The sequence below is a fragment of the Prionailurus bengalensis genome, chromosome C2 (genome assembly GCF_016509475.1).
Source record: "Prionailurus bengalensis isolate Pbe53 chromosome C2, Fcat_Pben_1.1_paternal_pri, whole genome shotgun sequence".
In the NCBI taxonomy this organism is placed as follows: domain Eukaryota; kingdom Metazoa; phylum Chordata; class Mammalia; order Carnivora; family Felidae; genus Prionailurus; species Prionailurus bengalensis.
In genome coordinates this window covers 126312-142861 of record NC_057350.1, presented here as the reverse complement: position 1 = coordinate 142861, position 16550 = coordinate 126312, and the positions used below count along the sequence as shown (strand labels likewise).

The 16550-nt window shown below is 40.4% G+C and overlaps 1 protein-coding gene across 7 annotated transcripts in view; it reads left to right on the top strand.

The window, feature by feature from the left end:
• Window positions 1-16550, top strand: part of PRMT2 (protein arginine methyltransferase 2) — a 71857-nt gene that overhangs the window by 53058 nt on the left and 2249 nt on the right. For 6 of the 7 annotated variants that reach the window (XM_043593327.1, XM_043593326.1, XM_043593328.1 and 3 more), the window contains 3 exons: window positions 11370-11545; window positions 14734-14863; window positions 15707-15843. In XM_043593327.1, coding sequence (XP_043449262.1) covers window positions 11370-11545; window positions 14734-14863; window positions 15707-15843 — 443 coding nt within the window. Of the gene's footprint in view, window positions 1-9480; window positions 9646-11369; window positions 11546-14733; window positions 14864-15706; window positions 15844-16550 lie in introns of those variants that run through there. The other variant, XM_043593331.1, reaches the window with a different exon arrangement.

The window sequence follows — 16550 nt, the reverse complement described above, 5'->3', positions numbered from 1 at the left end:
TGTTTTTTTCTTCTACTCTTTTTCTTCTATGATTTTTTTTTAAGCAAATAAAGTTAGGTAATTTAATGAGCATAAATTAAGGGTGAATTAATTTAATGCTCAGAGGTATATTGGTTTAGAACCTGACATGAACATGCTGATATTGTAAACTTAAGATTCATATTTTTGTATGGAGAACTATCTATCATGCTAATGGTCAACAAAAGAAAGCTGGAGTAGCCATACTTATATCAGACAATCTAGACTTTAAAATAAAGACTGTATCAAGAGATGCAGAAGGGCGTTATATCATAATCAACGAGTCTATCCACCAAGAAGACCTAATAATTGTAAACATTTATGTGCCAAATGTGGAAGCACCCAAATATGTAAATCAATCACAAACATAAAGAAACTCATTGATAGTAATACCATAATAGTAGGAGACTTCACCATCCCACTCACAGCAATGGACAGATCATCTAATCAAAAAATCAACAAGGAAACAATGGCTTTGAATGACACACTGGACCAGATGGACTTAACAGATATATTCAGAACATTTCATCCTAAAGCAGCAGAATGTACATTCTTCTCCAGTGCACATGGAACGTTCTCCAGAATAGACCATATACTGGGACACAAATCAGCCCTAAGTAAGTCCAAAAAGATTGAGATCATACCGTGCATATTTTCAGACCACAATGCTATGAAACTTGAAATCAACCACATGAAAAAATTTGGAAAGGTAACAATACTTGGAGGCTGAAGAACATGCTACTAAAGAATGAAGGGGCTAACCAAGTACTTAAGGAGGAAATTAAAAAGTATATGGAAGTCAATGAAAATGATAACACCACAACCCCAAACCTCTGGGATGCAGCAAACATGGTCATAAGAGGAAAGTATATAGCAATCCAGGCCTTTCTAAAGAAGGAAGAAAGATCTCAGATACACAACCTAACCTTATGCCTTAAGGAGCTGAAAAAAGAACAGCAAATAAAACCCAAAACCAGCAGAAGACAGGAAACAATAAAGATTAGAGCGGAAATTAATGCTATCAAAACCAAAAAACAGTAGAACAGATCAATGAAACCAGAAGCTGGTTCTTTGAAATAATTAACAGAATTGATAAACCACTAGCTAGTTTGATCAAAAAGATTCATATTTTTGTAAATTGATGGCGTATTCACTTTGTAGACCATTTCCAATTTATAAAAATATTTTTCAGTTGTAATCTCTCTTGAAGCTCACTTTATCTGTAATCTGTCTGTTATCTATCTTCACTTGTATTAAGGTATAAAATTTTAAGATATTTAAAGTATGCAATATGACTATTTGATAGCTGTATACATTATCAATAGCTTCCCCCCGTTGAGTTAACCCATTCATCACTCACAATAATGGTGTCATCAGTTATAGTCACCGTGGTATATAATAGATATTCAGACCTTATTCATTTTATAATTGACAGTTTGTAGCTTTTTACCAATGTCTCTCTATTTTCCTCACCCCTGAGCTCCTGGTAACCACTTTTATACTCTCTGTTTCTATGAGTTCAACTTTGAAAAACTTTTTTTTTTAAAAAGATCTCACATATAAATGATATGATGCAGTATTTGTCTATCTGTGGCTTATTTCATTTAGCATAAGGCCCTCTAGGTTCATCCATGTTGTTGCAGAGGTTTGGATTTCCTTCTTTCTCGTGGGTGAATAATATTCCATTGTATATAACTGTATCTATATATATATATCACATATGTATCATATATACATATCTGTTTCACTTTTCCTTTATCCATTCATCTGTCAGTGGACACTTTGGTTGTGTCCATAACTTGGTTATTATGAATAATGTTTCAGTGAACATGGGAGTGCAGATACCTCTTTGAGATAATGATTTTGTTTTCTTTGGCTATAAGCCCAGAAGCAGGATTGCTGGATCACATGGTATTTCTGGTTTTAATTTCTTGAGGAACTTCCATACTGTTTTCCATAGTGGCTGTACCAGTTTACATTCCCAGTAACAATTTTCCAGGGTTCCCTTTTCTACATGTTCTTACTAGCATTTGTTACCTTTGTCTTTTTGATAATAAACATAGCAAGGCTGATCTGATACCTCATTGTGGTTTTGATTTGCATTGCCTGATCATTAGTGATATTGAGCATCTTTCATGTACCTGTTGCCCATTTGTATATCTTCTTTGGAAAAAATGTCCTTTTGCCCAAATAAAAAGCTTTTTCTATTGGTTTGTTATGAGTTCCTTGTATATTTTGTGTTTTCACCCCTTATTAGATATGTGGTTTGCAGATATTTTCTCCTATTCTACGGTTTACCTTTTTGTTGTTGATGATGGTTACCTTTGCTGTGCATAAGCTTTTTCGTTTAATGTGGTCCTACTTGTTTATTTTTGCTTTTGTTGCCTTTGCTTTTGGTGTCTAATCCAAACAATTATTGGCAAGATCAGTGTCAAGAAGCTTATTCATTGTGTTTTCTTCAAGGAATTTTATGCTTTTAGGTCTTATGTTCAAATATTTAATCCATTTGCAGTTAATTTTTGTGTGTGTTATAAGATAGGGGTCCAATTTCCCAACACCATTTCATAGTGGTTATCCTCTACCCATTGCATATTCTTGGCTTCTGTGTTGAAAATTCATTGATAATTAATGCATGGGTTAATTTGTGGACTCTCTGTTCTGTTCCATTGGTCTATGTGTCTGTTTTTATGACAGTACAATGTTGTTTTGATTATAATAGCTTTGTAATATAGTTTAAAGTGTGAGGTCTTCAACTTTGTTCTTCTTTCTCAAAATTGCTGTTTATATGGAGTTTTAGGGGGCGCCTGGGTGGCGCAGTCGGTTAAGCGTCCGACCTCAGCCAGGTCACGATCTCGCGGTCCGTGAGTTCGAGCCCCGCGTCGGGCTCTGGGCTGATGGCTCAGAGCCTGGAGCCTGTTTCCGATTCTGTGTCTCCCTCTCTCTCTGCCCCTCCCCCGTTCATGCTCTGTCTCTCTCTGTCCCAAAAATAAATAAACGTTGAAAAAAAAAAATTAAAAAAAAATATATGGAGTTTTAGGATTGCTTTTTCTATTTCTGTGAAAAATGCCATTGGAATTTTGATAGGGATTGAATTGAATCTGTAGATTGCTTTGAGTAGAGTAGACATGTAAACAATTTTAATTCTTCCTATCTGTGAACTCAGGATATCTTTCTACTTGTTTGTGTCTTTAATTTCTTTCTTCGTTGCCTTTCACCTTTTTGGTTAAATTTATTTCGAGGTATTTTTTTATTTTTGATGCAACTGTAAATTGGATTGTTTTCTTAATTTCTCTTTTTGATAGTTCATTGTTGGTGTATAGAAACACAACTAGTTTTTGTATATTTATGTTGTATTCTACAACTCTACTGAATTTGTTTATTCCGACAGATTGTGTGTGTGTGTGTGTGTGTGTGTGTGTGTGTGTAGTCTTTAGGATTTTCTATGTATGTCATCTGCAAATAGACACAGTTTTACTTCTTTCTTTCTTATTTAGATGCTTTTTATTTCTTTTTCTTGCCAGATTGCTCTGGCTAGGGTTTCTAGTACTGTGTCGAATAAAGTGATGAGAGTGAGTGTCCTTGTTTTTCACTTGATCTTAGAGGAAAGCTTTCTGTTTTTCAGTGTTGAGTATGGTGTTAGCTCTAGGCTTGGCATATGGGTTTTATTATGTCGTGATATATCCTCCCAATACTCAATTTTTTGAATCTTTATCATGGAATGTACTTGAATTTTATAAAATGCTTTTTTGCATGTATTGAGATGCTCGTATAATTTTCATCCTTCATTTTGTTAATGTGGTGTATCACATTTATTGATTTGCTGTGTTGAACCATGTTTGCATCCCAGGAATAAATCCCACTTGATTATGGCATATGATCCTTTTAATGTACTGTTGAATTCAGTTTGCCAATTTTTATTTGAGGATTTTTCCATCTGTGTTCATCAGGGATGTTTGCCTGTAATTTCCTTGTAAATTTTCCTTGTCTGTCTTTGGGTAATGCTGGCCTTGTAAAATGAGTTTGAAAGTGTTCCCTCCTCTTTGATATTTTGGAAGAGTTTGAGAGTTGGTGTTGATTCTTTAAATGTTTGGTAGAATTCACCTGTGAAGCCATCTGGTTGTGGACTTTTGTTTGTTGGGAATTTTTCAGTGACTAATTCAGTCTCCTTACTGGTAATTGATTGGTCTGTTCAGATTTTCTTATTTCTTCACGATTCTGTCTTGGTAGGTTGTGTGTTTTTTAGGATTTTAGGTATTCTTCTAGATTGTCCAATTTGTTGGCATGTAATTGTTCATAGCAGTCTGTTGTGATCGTTGGTGTTTGTGTGATGTCAGTTGTAATGTCTCTTTCATTTCTGATTTTATGTATTTCACCTCTTTTCTTCGTGAATTGGTGAATCTAGCTAAAGATGTGTTTATCTTCAAAAAAATTAGCTCTCTGTTTCATTGGTCTTTCCTGTGCCTGTGTAGTCTCTATTTCATGTATTTCCACTCTGGTCTTTGTTATTTCCTTCCTTCTACTAACTTTGGGTCAGTTCTTTCTTTACTTCCTTAGGTGCAAAGTTACATTGTTTATTTGAGATCTGTCTTTTCCCTTAATGTAGGCATTTATTTCTATAAACTTTCCTGTTCAACCTGCTTCTGCTGCACACCACAAGTTTTGTTCTGTTGTGTTTCTGTTTTTGTTTGTCTCAGGATATTATTTGATTTCTCTTTTGAATTCTTTCACCCATTGGTTGTCCAGGGATATGTTATTTAATCTCCACATTTTTGTGAATTTTCCCAGTTTCTTCTTGTTTTTGATATCTAGTTTTATACCATTATGGTCATAAAAGATGTTTGATATGATTTCAGTCTTCTTAAATTTATTAAAACTTGTTTTCAGTGTCCTAACTGAAATGTTCCATGTGTACTTGAGAAGAACGTGTATTCTGCTGCTCTTGGATGGAATGTTGTTTGTATGTTTTATTCGGCCATCTGACCTCATGTAGTTTAAATCTGGTGTTTCCTTATGATTGTTTGTCTGGATGACCTATCCGTTGTATATTTGCTTTATGTATTTAGGTGCTCTGCCTTTTGAGGTTTTGATTGGACTTTTTATATGACTCCATTTTCTCTCCTTTCTGAGCATATTGATTACACTTTTTTTTTAAACTTTTTAAGTGGTTGCCCTCTAGTTTGCGACACACAGTTACAACTGATTCAAGTCTACCTTCATGTAACACTATACTACTCTATGGGTAGTGTTCCTTGCAACAAATAATCCTGATTTATTCTTCCTGTCCCTTGTAACATCATTGTCATTCATTTCACGTATATATAAGTAAACATTATACATGAGCATATGTATACTTACATACATAAGCATACATGGTCAAATACTGTGTTGCTATTATTTTGAACAAATTGTTAGATCAATTAAGAAGAAAAAAGTTTTTTTTTAAAAATTTTGTTTAATGTTTATTATTTTGAGAGAGAGACAGAGACAGAGAGAGACAGAGACAGAGACAGAGTGTGAGCAGGGGAGGGGCAGAGAGAGAGGGAGACACAGAATCCAAAACAGGCTCCAGGTGGCGACCCGTCATCACAGAGCCTGCCTGACATGGGGCTCAAACTCACAGACCTGAGCGAAGTCAGATACTTAACCGACTGAGCCACCCAGGCTTCCCAAGAAGAAAAATGTTTTAATGTTATCATCACTTGTTCCTTCTTCAGTGCTTTTCTTTATGTAGTTCTAAGTTTCTGATCTATATCATGTCCTTCCTTCTAAATAACTTCTTTTTAATGTTTCTTGCAAGGCAGGCCTACTGGCAACAAATTCCCTCAGTTTCTATTTATCTGAGAAAGTCTATTTCGCTTTGATTTTTAAAGTAATTCTAGATTGGTGGTTATTTTTCTTCAACACTTAAAAAATTTTTTTTAATGTTTATTTATTTTTGATTGCAAGAGAGAGAGAGAGAGACAGGGACAGAGACAGAGACAGAGACAGGGTGTGAGTGGGGGGAGGAGCAGAGAGAGAGAGATACAGAATCTGAAGCAGGCTCCAGGCTCTGAGCTGTCAGCACAGAGCCTGACATGGGGCTCAAATTCATGAACTGCGAAATCATGACCTGAGCTGAAGTCAGATGCTTAACCAACTGAGCCACCCAGGGGCCCCCTCCCTCAACACTTTTAATATTTCACTTCATTCTTCTCTTGCCTGCATGGTTTCTGAGGAGAAGTCAGATGTCATTTGATCTTTATAACTTTGTGGGTAGAGTGTTTTTTTTTTTTTCCCCTCTGTCATCTTTAAGGATTTTTCTTTATCTTTGAGTTTCTGTAGTTTGACAATGATATGCCCAGGATACTGTTTTTTTTTTGTTTTTTTTTTTTTAATTTTTAAAAGTTTTCATTAATTTATTTTGAGAGAGAGCGAGCAAGCATGAGCAAGGGATGGGCAGAGAGAGGGAGAGGGAGAATCCCAGGCAGTTATGACCTGAGCCAAAATCAAGAGTTGAATGCTCAATGGACTGAGCCACCCAGGTACCCCATAGGTATATTGTTTTAAGCATTTATCCTGCTTAGTGTAATCTGAGTTTCCTGGATCAGTGGGTTGCTATCTGACATTAATTTGAGGACGTTCTCAGTCATCATTGCTTCAAATATTTCTTCTGTTCCTTTCTCTTTCTTCTCCTTCTAGTATTCTCATTTTGTGTATGTTACACCCCTTGTAGTTGTCTTACAGACCTTGGATATTGTGTTCTGTGTTTTTGTTTGTTTGTTTGTTTGTTTTTTGTCTTCATTCTCTTTGCTTTTCAGTTTGGGAGGTTACTGTTCTCATATCTTCAAGCTCAGAGATTCTTTCCTCAGACATGCCTTGTTTCCCACTAAGCCCAACAAAGGCATTCTTCATTTCTGTTACAGTATTTTTTTTTTTTTTTTTTTTTACTTTGAACATTTCTTGGGTCTCTCTTAAGATTTTGATTTCTCTGTTTACATTGCCCATCTGTTCTGGCATTCTTTCTACTTTATCCATTAGAACTCTTAGCATGTTAATCATAGTTGTGTTAAATTCTCAGCCTGAGGATGCCAACATCCCTACTATATCTGAGTCTGCTTCTGATGCTTGTTATGTCTCTTCAAACTGTTGTTTGCCTTGTAATTTTATTTGAATTTTTTTTTTATGTTTATTTATTTTGAGGGAGAGAGACAGGGCACGAGCAGGGGAGGGGCAGAGAGAGAGGGAGACACAGAATCTAAAGCAGGCTCCAGGCTCTGAGCTGTCAGCACCGAGCCCAATGCAGGAAAACCAAGAGATCATGACCTGAGCTGAAAGCGAATGCTTAACCCACTGAGCCACCCAGGCGCCCCAACCTTGTAATTTTTTTATTGATAGCCGTGTGTGATGTGTTGGGTGAGGGAATAGCTATAAATAGGCCTTTAGTAATGTGGTGAGGTGTGGGGGAAGCAGAAGCATTCTGTGGTCCTGTTAGGTCTCAGTCTTTTAGTGAACTTGTGTTTCTAGGCTGTGAGCTTCACAAAATTTCTCAATTTCTTTTCTGACTTTTGGGTGGGACACGATGGCTAGAGGGGTCTGGAGTTGAATATTGCCCTTTTCCCAGCTCAGTTAGGTTAGGCTCTGATTAGCTGGTTTCTCCAGAGAGCAGATCCTGTTAAGAAGAACAGAATACTCTGGCATGTTTCAAAATGGTTTTTTCCCCTCTGCTCTGTCAGAGGCATGAGGGGATTTTTCTCTGGTTGCTGTGGAACCTGGTGGAGGTCCAGGAGGGAAAACTCACTAACATGTGGGGGTCCCCTTATGACTTAGCCCACCTGGCGTTTGTAACACTCAGAGTTGTCTACACTGAGCCTCCAGCAGTTCATCATTGTTGTTCGTGTTGTTCCAGGAGTTAGGGTTCTGCTCTAGTAATTTGTGATTTTCTGTGTAAGCTTGTTGATTACTCTGATTTTGGAGGGAGCAGATTGCTCTGTGACCTAATATCTCATACATATCTAAGAAGAATTGTGGAGTTTTCATTTGCTTTTTACTTGTTAGGGCAGAATGGCAGCTTCTAAGCTTCTTATATGCTGTGCTGGAAAATTCAGCTTGAGTTCATAATTAAATTCTCAACAAACTTGGAATAGAAAGGAATTTACTCAACCTGATAAAGGGCATCTATAAAAAACAAAACAAAACAAAACAAAACACCTATAGCCGCCTAATGGTGAGAGAATCAGTGCCTTCCTCCTAAGAGGAGGAAGAGGTAGGATGGCTACTCTGCAATTCCTGTTCAACACTGTGCTGGCAATCCTAACCAGTGCAAAAATGAAAGAAGAAATAAAAGGCACACAGATTTAAAACAAAGAAATAAACCATTCCTGTTTCCAGACCACATGATTGTTTTTGTAGAAAGTCCCAAAGAATCTCCCCCCAAATTTCTTCGAACTGAAAGGCAAATTAAGATCACAGAGTGATCAAAATGAACATACAAAAGCCAGTTTTAGTTTTTTAATTTATTTTTTGAAGGCGGTCATATTTTCGTATGCTAACAATGTACAATAGCATTTACAAAGCCCCCAAAACATGAAATACTTAGGTAACAAAACATGTCCAAGTTTTGTATGTGAAGAACTAGAAGATGCTGATGAATGAAGTCACAGAAAACCCAAATAAATGGAAAGGCAAGGTGCTCATGGACTGGAAGACAACATAGTAAAGATACTTCTTCTCAAACTGATCTGTAGATTTAATATAATTCCAATCAAAGTCTAAGCAGGATTTCTTTTGTGGATATGACCAGCTCATTGTAAAATTTTTGTGAAAAGCAAAGAAAATAGAATAGTGGATACAGTTTTTAAAAGAAGAATAAAATTGGAAGAATTACATACCTGATTTGAAGACTTGGCATAAAGCTATTGTAGTCAAGACAGTTTGGTATTGCTAGAAGGATAGATACATAAGTCAATGGAACAAAATAGAGAAATAGATTCCTAAAAATACAGTCAGTTGATTTTTAACAGGGGAGCGAAATCACTTTACAGTCTTTCCAACAGAAGATATTGGCATAGTTGGCCATCCATATGCCAAAAAAAACCCCAAAAAAACAAAAAGGGAAAAAAAGAAATTCAAGGCTTATACCTTCTACCAAAAATGAAGTCAAAATTGATTCTAGATCTAATTGCATAGACTAAAACTGTAAACTTTCAGAAGAAATCTTGGGAGAAAATCTTCATGGGTTAGGGAAAGAGTTTTTAGTTGATTCTTAAAGCATGATCCATTAAGGAAAAAATTGATATGCCAGACTTCATCAAAATTAAAGGTGTCTATGTTAAGAAAATGTTAAAAGACAGTGTTAAAGATATAGTAAGATTAGGAGAAAATATTTGCAAATCACATATCTAATGTGTATCCTGAATATACAAATTATATATACAAAATATACACATTCTAATGTGTATCCTGAATATCCTCAAAATTCAACAGGAAGAAGGTCAACAACCTAATTGAAAAATGGGCAAAGGACTCGAGCAGATACTTTACCAACGTGGATATATGGATGAGAAATAAGCATGTGAAAAGACATTAAACCTTGTTAGCCATCAGGGAAATATAAACTGAAACCATAATGAGGTAACCCTACACACCTGTTGAAATGGCTAAACTTTTAAACAATAATACCAGGTGCTATGGAGTGACTAAAACTCATAGGAATCACACAGCCGCCCTAGAAGATGGTTTGGCAGTTTCTCATAAAGTTATAGGTACACTTACCGTATGACCCAGCACTTATACGTCTGGGTATCTCCACTGGAGAAGCACAAGCTGTGTTTACACGGAAACCTGTATGTGAATGGTCGTACTGGCTCTAATTACAATTGCCAAAAAGCTGGAAACAACCTAAGTGTTCTTCAACAGGTGGTTAGATAAACAGCTGTCTACATTCGCACAATGGGGTCCTACTGGTCAGTAAAGAATGAACTATTGTGGGGCGCTTGGGTGGTTCAGTTGGTTAAGCATCTGACCCTTGACTTTGGCTCAGGTCATGATCTGGCAGTTTGTGAGATCGAGTTCCGTGTTGGGCTCTGAACTGGGCATGGAGCCTGCTTAGGATTCTGTCTCTCTCTCTCTCTCTCTCTCTCTCTCTCTCTCTCTCTGTCCCTCCCCCACTTATACGTGCATGTTCTCCCTCTCTCTCTCAAAATAAATAAACCTAAGAGAATGAACTATTGATGCACAAATGGATAAACCCCAGAGACATTATACTGGCGTAATTAAAGTTATATGGAGTAATTAGAACAGTGTGGTATTATAATAAGAAAAGACAGATGAACAGAACAGGATAGAAGGCACAGAAGAGAACCTTTTAGCATATGAAAAAGTTGATATTATGAGTGAAAGATGCCAGTCTCAAAAGATTATGTACTGTATGATACCATTTGTATGTCTTTCTCAAAAAGACAAAACCACAGGGATAGAGGCCAGTTAGTGGTTTCCAAAGGTTGGAGGTGGTGGGAGGAGGTGACCACAGAGGATATCATGAGGAGTGTTTTGGGGTAATGGGGTTGTTCTGTATCCCGATTGTGGCTATGGTTACACAGATCCATACAAGTGTTAAAATTTATGGAGTAACTGATTTACTATTGGTAATTTTTAAAAATACAATTAAAAATGATCTGTATATAATTTTCACACGTGTGCATGTATGTGTATGTGAGGAGAAGGCCTTGAGCATAAACCACCAGGCAAACATTGGTTCCTTTTGGGCGCTGGGTTTACTCATGACTTTTATTTTTGTTTGTGCTTTTCTGAACTTTCTAAATTTTTCCATACTGAACATACTATTGCTTCTATAATAATAATGCCTGAAGTTATTTAAATAAAACAAAACCCTTCTGGGGCTTCCCTTCAGCTGCAGGATGATGTGCAGGATGGACACTCTTTGGTTCAGACACAAAGGCTGGCCTCTTGGGGCTTTAGCGGCCCCTGTTCTCCGTCACAGGCGTCACATGCCACCTGTCCGGGTGCATCCTCAGGGATCCGTGGCACTCCTCCTTTAATGTTCCATGTTTTTAAGAAGTGATTTCAGTCAACTTCCAAGGTTATGAAAATTCTGAGAATCCTCCAGACCAAATTTATAGGGGTTGACAGTTAAAACTCTGTAATACTGAGGGAGATGGCAAGAGTGAAGATCTTTCCTGTCGGCGGGGCCCAGTTCTGAATTCATTCTAAAGTGAACCGGTGTCACTCCACCCCAGGCTGTGGTGGGAATCTGTGATGTCACTGGTGTGGGTACAAGATAAATCCTCCCAGACTATGCATCACAGACACAGGCCTCGGTCACCATGTCCCCCATGTGTCTCCCTGCTGTGCAGTTTGAGTTCATGATTGAGTCGATCCTGTACGCCCGGGACGTGTGGCTGAAGGAGGACGGGGTCATCTGGCCGACCACGGCCGCGCTGCACCTGGTGCCCTGCAGCGCCGACAGAGACTACCGCAGCAAGGTCCTCTTCTGGGACAACGCCTACGAGTTCAACCTCAGTGCTCTCAAGTGAGTGTGTGCTGCTGGGAGCGCAGACGTATTCCGGGGCCTCCTGGCTGTGTGAGCTGCGGGCTTCCTAAGACCGCATAACTCGTTGGTGGTAGAGCATGCCATGAGACTGATCTGAATTCACTCACATGCCTTGGAATTTTGCACGTGTCTTTTAGGCCTTTAAACTGGTAGCAGATGTGATGGGAATCGAAATGTCTTTTGCCATCTAAGTTCTCAAATGTAATGGGAAAGCATGGTCATGTTTAAAACCAAGGCCCTTTATAAATATGTGGGCCATTAGCATACAAATAGATCTTCCTACTACGAGCTGTAAACTTTTAAGGGATCAGAAAATTTATTATGAAGTCATTCCTGACAGTTTGCAAAGGAAACGATGCTGCAGAATAGTTGATTTCCTAATTTTATATTATGGATGCACTTGTATAGTTGAGCATCAGGTTTAACTATAAAATGATTTCCTGATAGGTCCTTCACGTTTTAAATGTTGCCTCTTCTAAGAAGGATGGTGACAGAAGCTGGCTGCTTCCCCTTCTGAGTGTGCCGTGGGAGTTAGGAGAAACCAGCAGCAGCCCTGGAAGTTAGGTTGGGGGGCCCACTTGTCAGAAACTGCAGGAAATTTAGCTTATGCGGTGAGTGCCAGGTGAGCCCGGACACCTGCTTGATGCCCACTTGGGCAGTTGACAGCAAGATGGTGGCCTTGGGCGTTTTTGGTTTTCGTTAATTCAAAAAAAGAAAGAATAATGCAAGGGTAAGAAGTCTGCCCCAGTTAACATGTTGAACCGTTGTACTCTCAACCCAAATCCCAAAAGGGATGGAGAGGAAATGTCCCCGGCAGAGCCGTTCTGTAGTTCATCTAGGGAGAAGTGGGTAGGAAGGGCCGGGAGAATTAAAATAGAGCCGTGAAGAGCTGCCAGATATTAACATCTAAGCTACAGAGACAGGCGTGAGGGCAGGGTACTCCTGAGACCAGAAAAGGCAGAGCAATGGACCAGGATGGACACACACACAACATGTGGGGAAAGTTGGGGTGTGAGGGGCAGAGGTGGCAAAGTGTCGTGGGACCATAGAAGAGCCCCTTGAAACTTCTTTTCTCCTCATACCATACACTGAAATTTAATTCCACATGGATTTAAGAGTTTTGTGGTAAAACATCGCATCAGCTGTAGGAATCTGTGGGTCCCTATGTGTCAGGTCTTAGAAAGTCAACAGGAACAAGGAGGCACTGGACATCAGTCTGTAAAAATTGACAGCATCTGTATATCATCAGCATAAATACAATTTATTTTTATTTTTTTTTCAACGTTTATTTATTTTTTGGGGGACAGAGAGAGACAGAGCATGAACGGGGGAGGGTCAGAGAGAGAGGGAGACACAGAATCGGAAACAGGCTCCAGGCTCTGAGCCATCAGCCCAGAGCCCGACGCGGGGCTCGAACTCACAGACCGCGAGATCGTGACCTGGCTGAAGTCGGACGCTTAACCGACTGCGCCACCCAGGCGCCCCAAGCATAAATACAATTTAAAAAGGCAGTGACTACTTAGAGAAAGTTACTAGCTGACAGATCCTAGAGTCATTTAGAAAAGATGAGTATCCAGTGAAATTATAGTCGAGTCATGGAAATACGCAAGTCACAAAAACCAAATAAAAATTACTGATAAATATTTGGAAAAAATTGCAGGATCATTAGTGGTTAAAATGCAAATTAAAATGAAATGCCATTTTTGCCTACCAGATGCGCAAAGATTAAATTAAAACAGCAGTTCTTGCTGCCTGAGCTGCAGGTGTGATGGCGGGGAGACGAGGCCGTGTGGCCAGAGCTGTGGGTGTGGCTGGCATCCACCCCCATCGCCCTCTGCCCCAGGGCCACGGCACGCTGCTGTGCACACAGTGTGGGAAACAGGCAGTTATGTGTAAGAATGTGGTTAAATTGCTACGTATCCATCAGATGGATGAATAGATGGTAAAACTGGTGGGACACAAACCATGTGTATAAAATGGCTTCCGCTTTGCATAAGAACATGTATAAATGTATCTCTGGGGGAGAAAATGACTAAATAGATCAAGGTACCAAGGCACAGTTTTCAAGTTCCACAGATTCAAGTTTCTTCTTTAAAAAAAATTTCTTCATGTTTATTTACTTTTGAGAGACACAGAGCACAAGTCGGGGAGGGACAGAGAGAGAGAGAGAGAGGGAGACACAGAATCTGAAGCAGGCTCCAGGCTCTGAGCTGTCAGCACAGAGCCTGATGCGGGGCTCGAACCCATGAACCTTAAGACCATGACCTGAGTTGAAATTGGATGCTTAACCAACTGAGCCACCCAGGTGCCCCTCACATTTTTTCTTTATACTTTTCTATGTGTTCCCAATTCGTTATAAATGCATAACTATTTTATCATCAGAAAGATATTAAAAGTATGTACATATTGTGGAATCTTTATTAAAATGTTTACCTTTATGTGCTATTTCAGAAGTCACTGCTGCACTTAAGTTTTGAAACATTTCCGTGGTCTATAGTAGGTTACTTTGGGCAAGTCTGGCAGTCAGCCAGTGGAGTGGGTGGGCTGTTGGGCGACAAGAAGATGACCCTGCAGGAGGCCCAGCGCTTGTGTCTTGTTTAACTGACGCAGCACAAGCCCTTCTCCAGGGGGCACCTGCAGGCCTTTATTGCAGAGTGACCTAGAACAGGAATATCTGTTTTATTTGCTGTGGGATATCTTACTATCCTGTACTCACCCTTCTTATGCCATGAGATGAAGTGCCTGCGTGAGGAGGTGAAGTCAGGTGAGTGACGGAGGCCTTGTGAGGTAGCGTCAGGCTCCTGCTGACCTTCTGTCGACCTGTCAGGAGTGGGGGGGGAGGGGTCACCTCTTGGACTGCGGTCACTGAAACCACAACTGCACAGAGCAGACTGGGTCAGGGCCCTGCTGTGTGTGGTAGAGGTTGGTTTCCACGTGTGCAGGCCCCATGAATAGGATGTAGGCGGGAAGTGCTCACGTTGCTTGCACACTTGCCGGTCCATCTGCAGGGACTCCCAGCCCTGCCTCAGTGCCCTCGCCGCAGGTGGTGGCTTGGAATTCCTGCTGATGCTGAAGAGAAAAAGCGAGAACCGTTGTCATGAATGTGTGTGTCAAAGCCTGAGATGCTGGTACCCGACTCTGAGCGGTTCCTTTGACTTTTTCCCTAGATCTTTAGCAATTAAGGAGTTTTTTTCGAAGCCCAAGTATAACCACATTTTGAAACCAGAAGACTGTCTCTCTGAACCATGCACAATATTACAGTTGGACATGAGAACTGTGCAGATTGCGGACCTAGAGGTGAGAGATGAGTCTTCCCTCTCACATTATGTAGGCGATGCGCACACCCCAGAACTTGCTGTGCAGATAAGTGAATTCATGAACTTTGCCTTTGATTTTTCCAGTCTCTTTTCTTTACGTTCTGATTTTGTATTTTATATTTTTATATTATTTTCTTTATAGTTAACCTCTTTAACATCATGAGCTATCTTTATATTCACATACAATATTTTCAGTATCTTCAGATTCTAATTTTATCCAATTTTATCATGGACTTTGAATTTAAATTTTTTTCTAGGTTTTTTTAGCTACCGTTGGTGACAAAATTCTTTATACTTTCACTTACCCTGTGTTGCCACAGGGTGGCATTTGTGGATTCAGGATGTCTCGTTTTAAGGGTGCGCTGTGACGTGCGGGAGCTCAGATGGGCCAAACAATGTGGGGACTGAACTGTTGAGTCTGCAGTTAGTTTTGCAGTATAGAGACCCAGCCTGGAACTTTCTATCTATGCAAAGAATTGAGAAGAAAAAGTATTGCACTCAAATCTGGGGGCAGAAGATTAGGCACGTGAGGCCCAAATTGCTTGAAACCTTTTGTGATTACCTGCAGCACTTGAATTTATGATGCAAGTTTTAATCCTTTCCTGAGGAGGAAATTTTATGTGGATTTTGATATGTTCAGCCAAACTAGCAACTTACAGATTCAGAATGACTGAAACGGGTGGTAGGGCTGCCTACCGCAGTGCAGTGTTGTGGGATTCGTGAAGTGAGTTGCTAATTCTTGCTCACACAGAGAGAGCCCTTGTGGCGTGGTGTCACATGCTTACCGAACCGTGTCCCTCTTTTATCGTTTGCTTGAACACAGACAATGAAAGGCGAGCTGCACTTTGAGATCAGGAAAGCTGGCACGCTGCATGGATTTACAGCCTGGTTCAGTGTTCGGTTTCAGAGCCTGGAGGAGGACGAGCCACAGCTGGTGCTGAGCACAGGCCCGTTCCACCCGTGAGTGTGCACCTCCCGCGGGGAGCTCCACAGCCCTTGGAAGAGCTGGGGCGGTTCACCTGCCTTCAGGTTGTCGGTATGACAACCACATGGCAGAGTCACGGATTTAGAGATCTGTCAATACTGGCTTGTTGACCTAGACTCTCTCCAGACCAGGCTACCCCAGGCGTGGAGCACGGTGTGCATGCGGTGGGCAAGTCAGGGCTGTGCCCCACCTGCCCCTGCACTGGACTCCCTAGGCTGCCCTCTGACCCCTGCATGAAGAGGAGGAGCAGACTTCATCTTCCTCAGTTGCTCTGGACGCTGCTTCTGCTTTCTGTGGTCTAACACAAACACGGTCAACAGAATTCTAGGGGCTTTTGACTCAGACTCTTGGGGAAGGTCAGTGTTTCTTGAGGAAAATTTTGTGTGCAGTAATGATGCACACTTGCTTGTGCGTCCTGGGAAGCTGATGTCGTCTGCTTCAGTGCTGGACACAGCGGCCCCCGTGGAAATGCTGCCTTCAACTGGGGCCTTTGTAGCCCTGTTCAGTAACTGCCCTGGACCAGGGGTTAGATGCTGGCTGTGGCAGTGCGCCTAGAGGGACCCTAGCTGTCCTCCTGTAACATGGGAGCAGGGCTGAGGAGCTGTTTGGCCAGAGTGTCCTATGGAGGTCCAGGGCTCCATCAGCTTTCCTGCTAGATCCTACTGGGACAGATGAGAGTAGG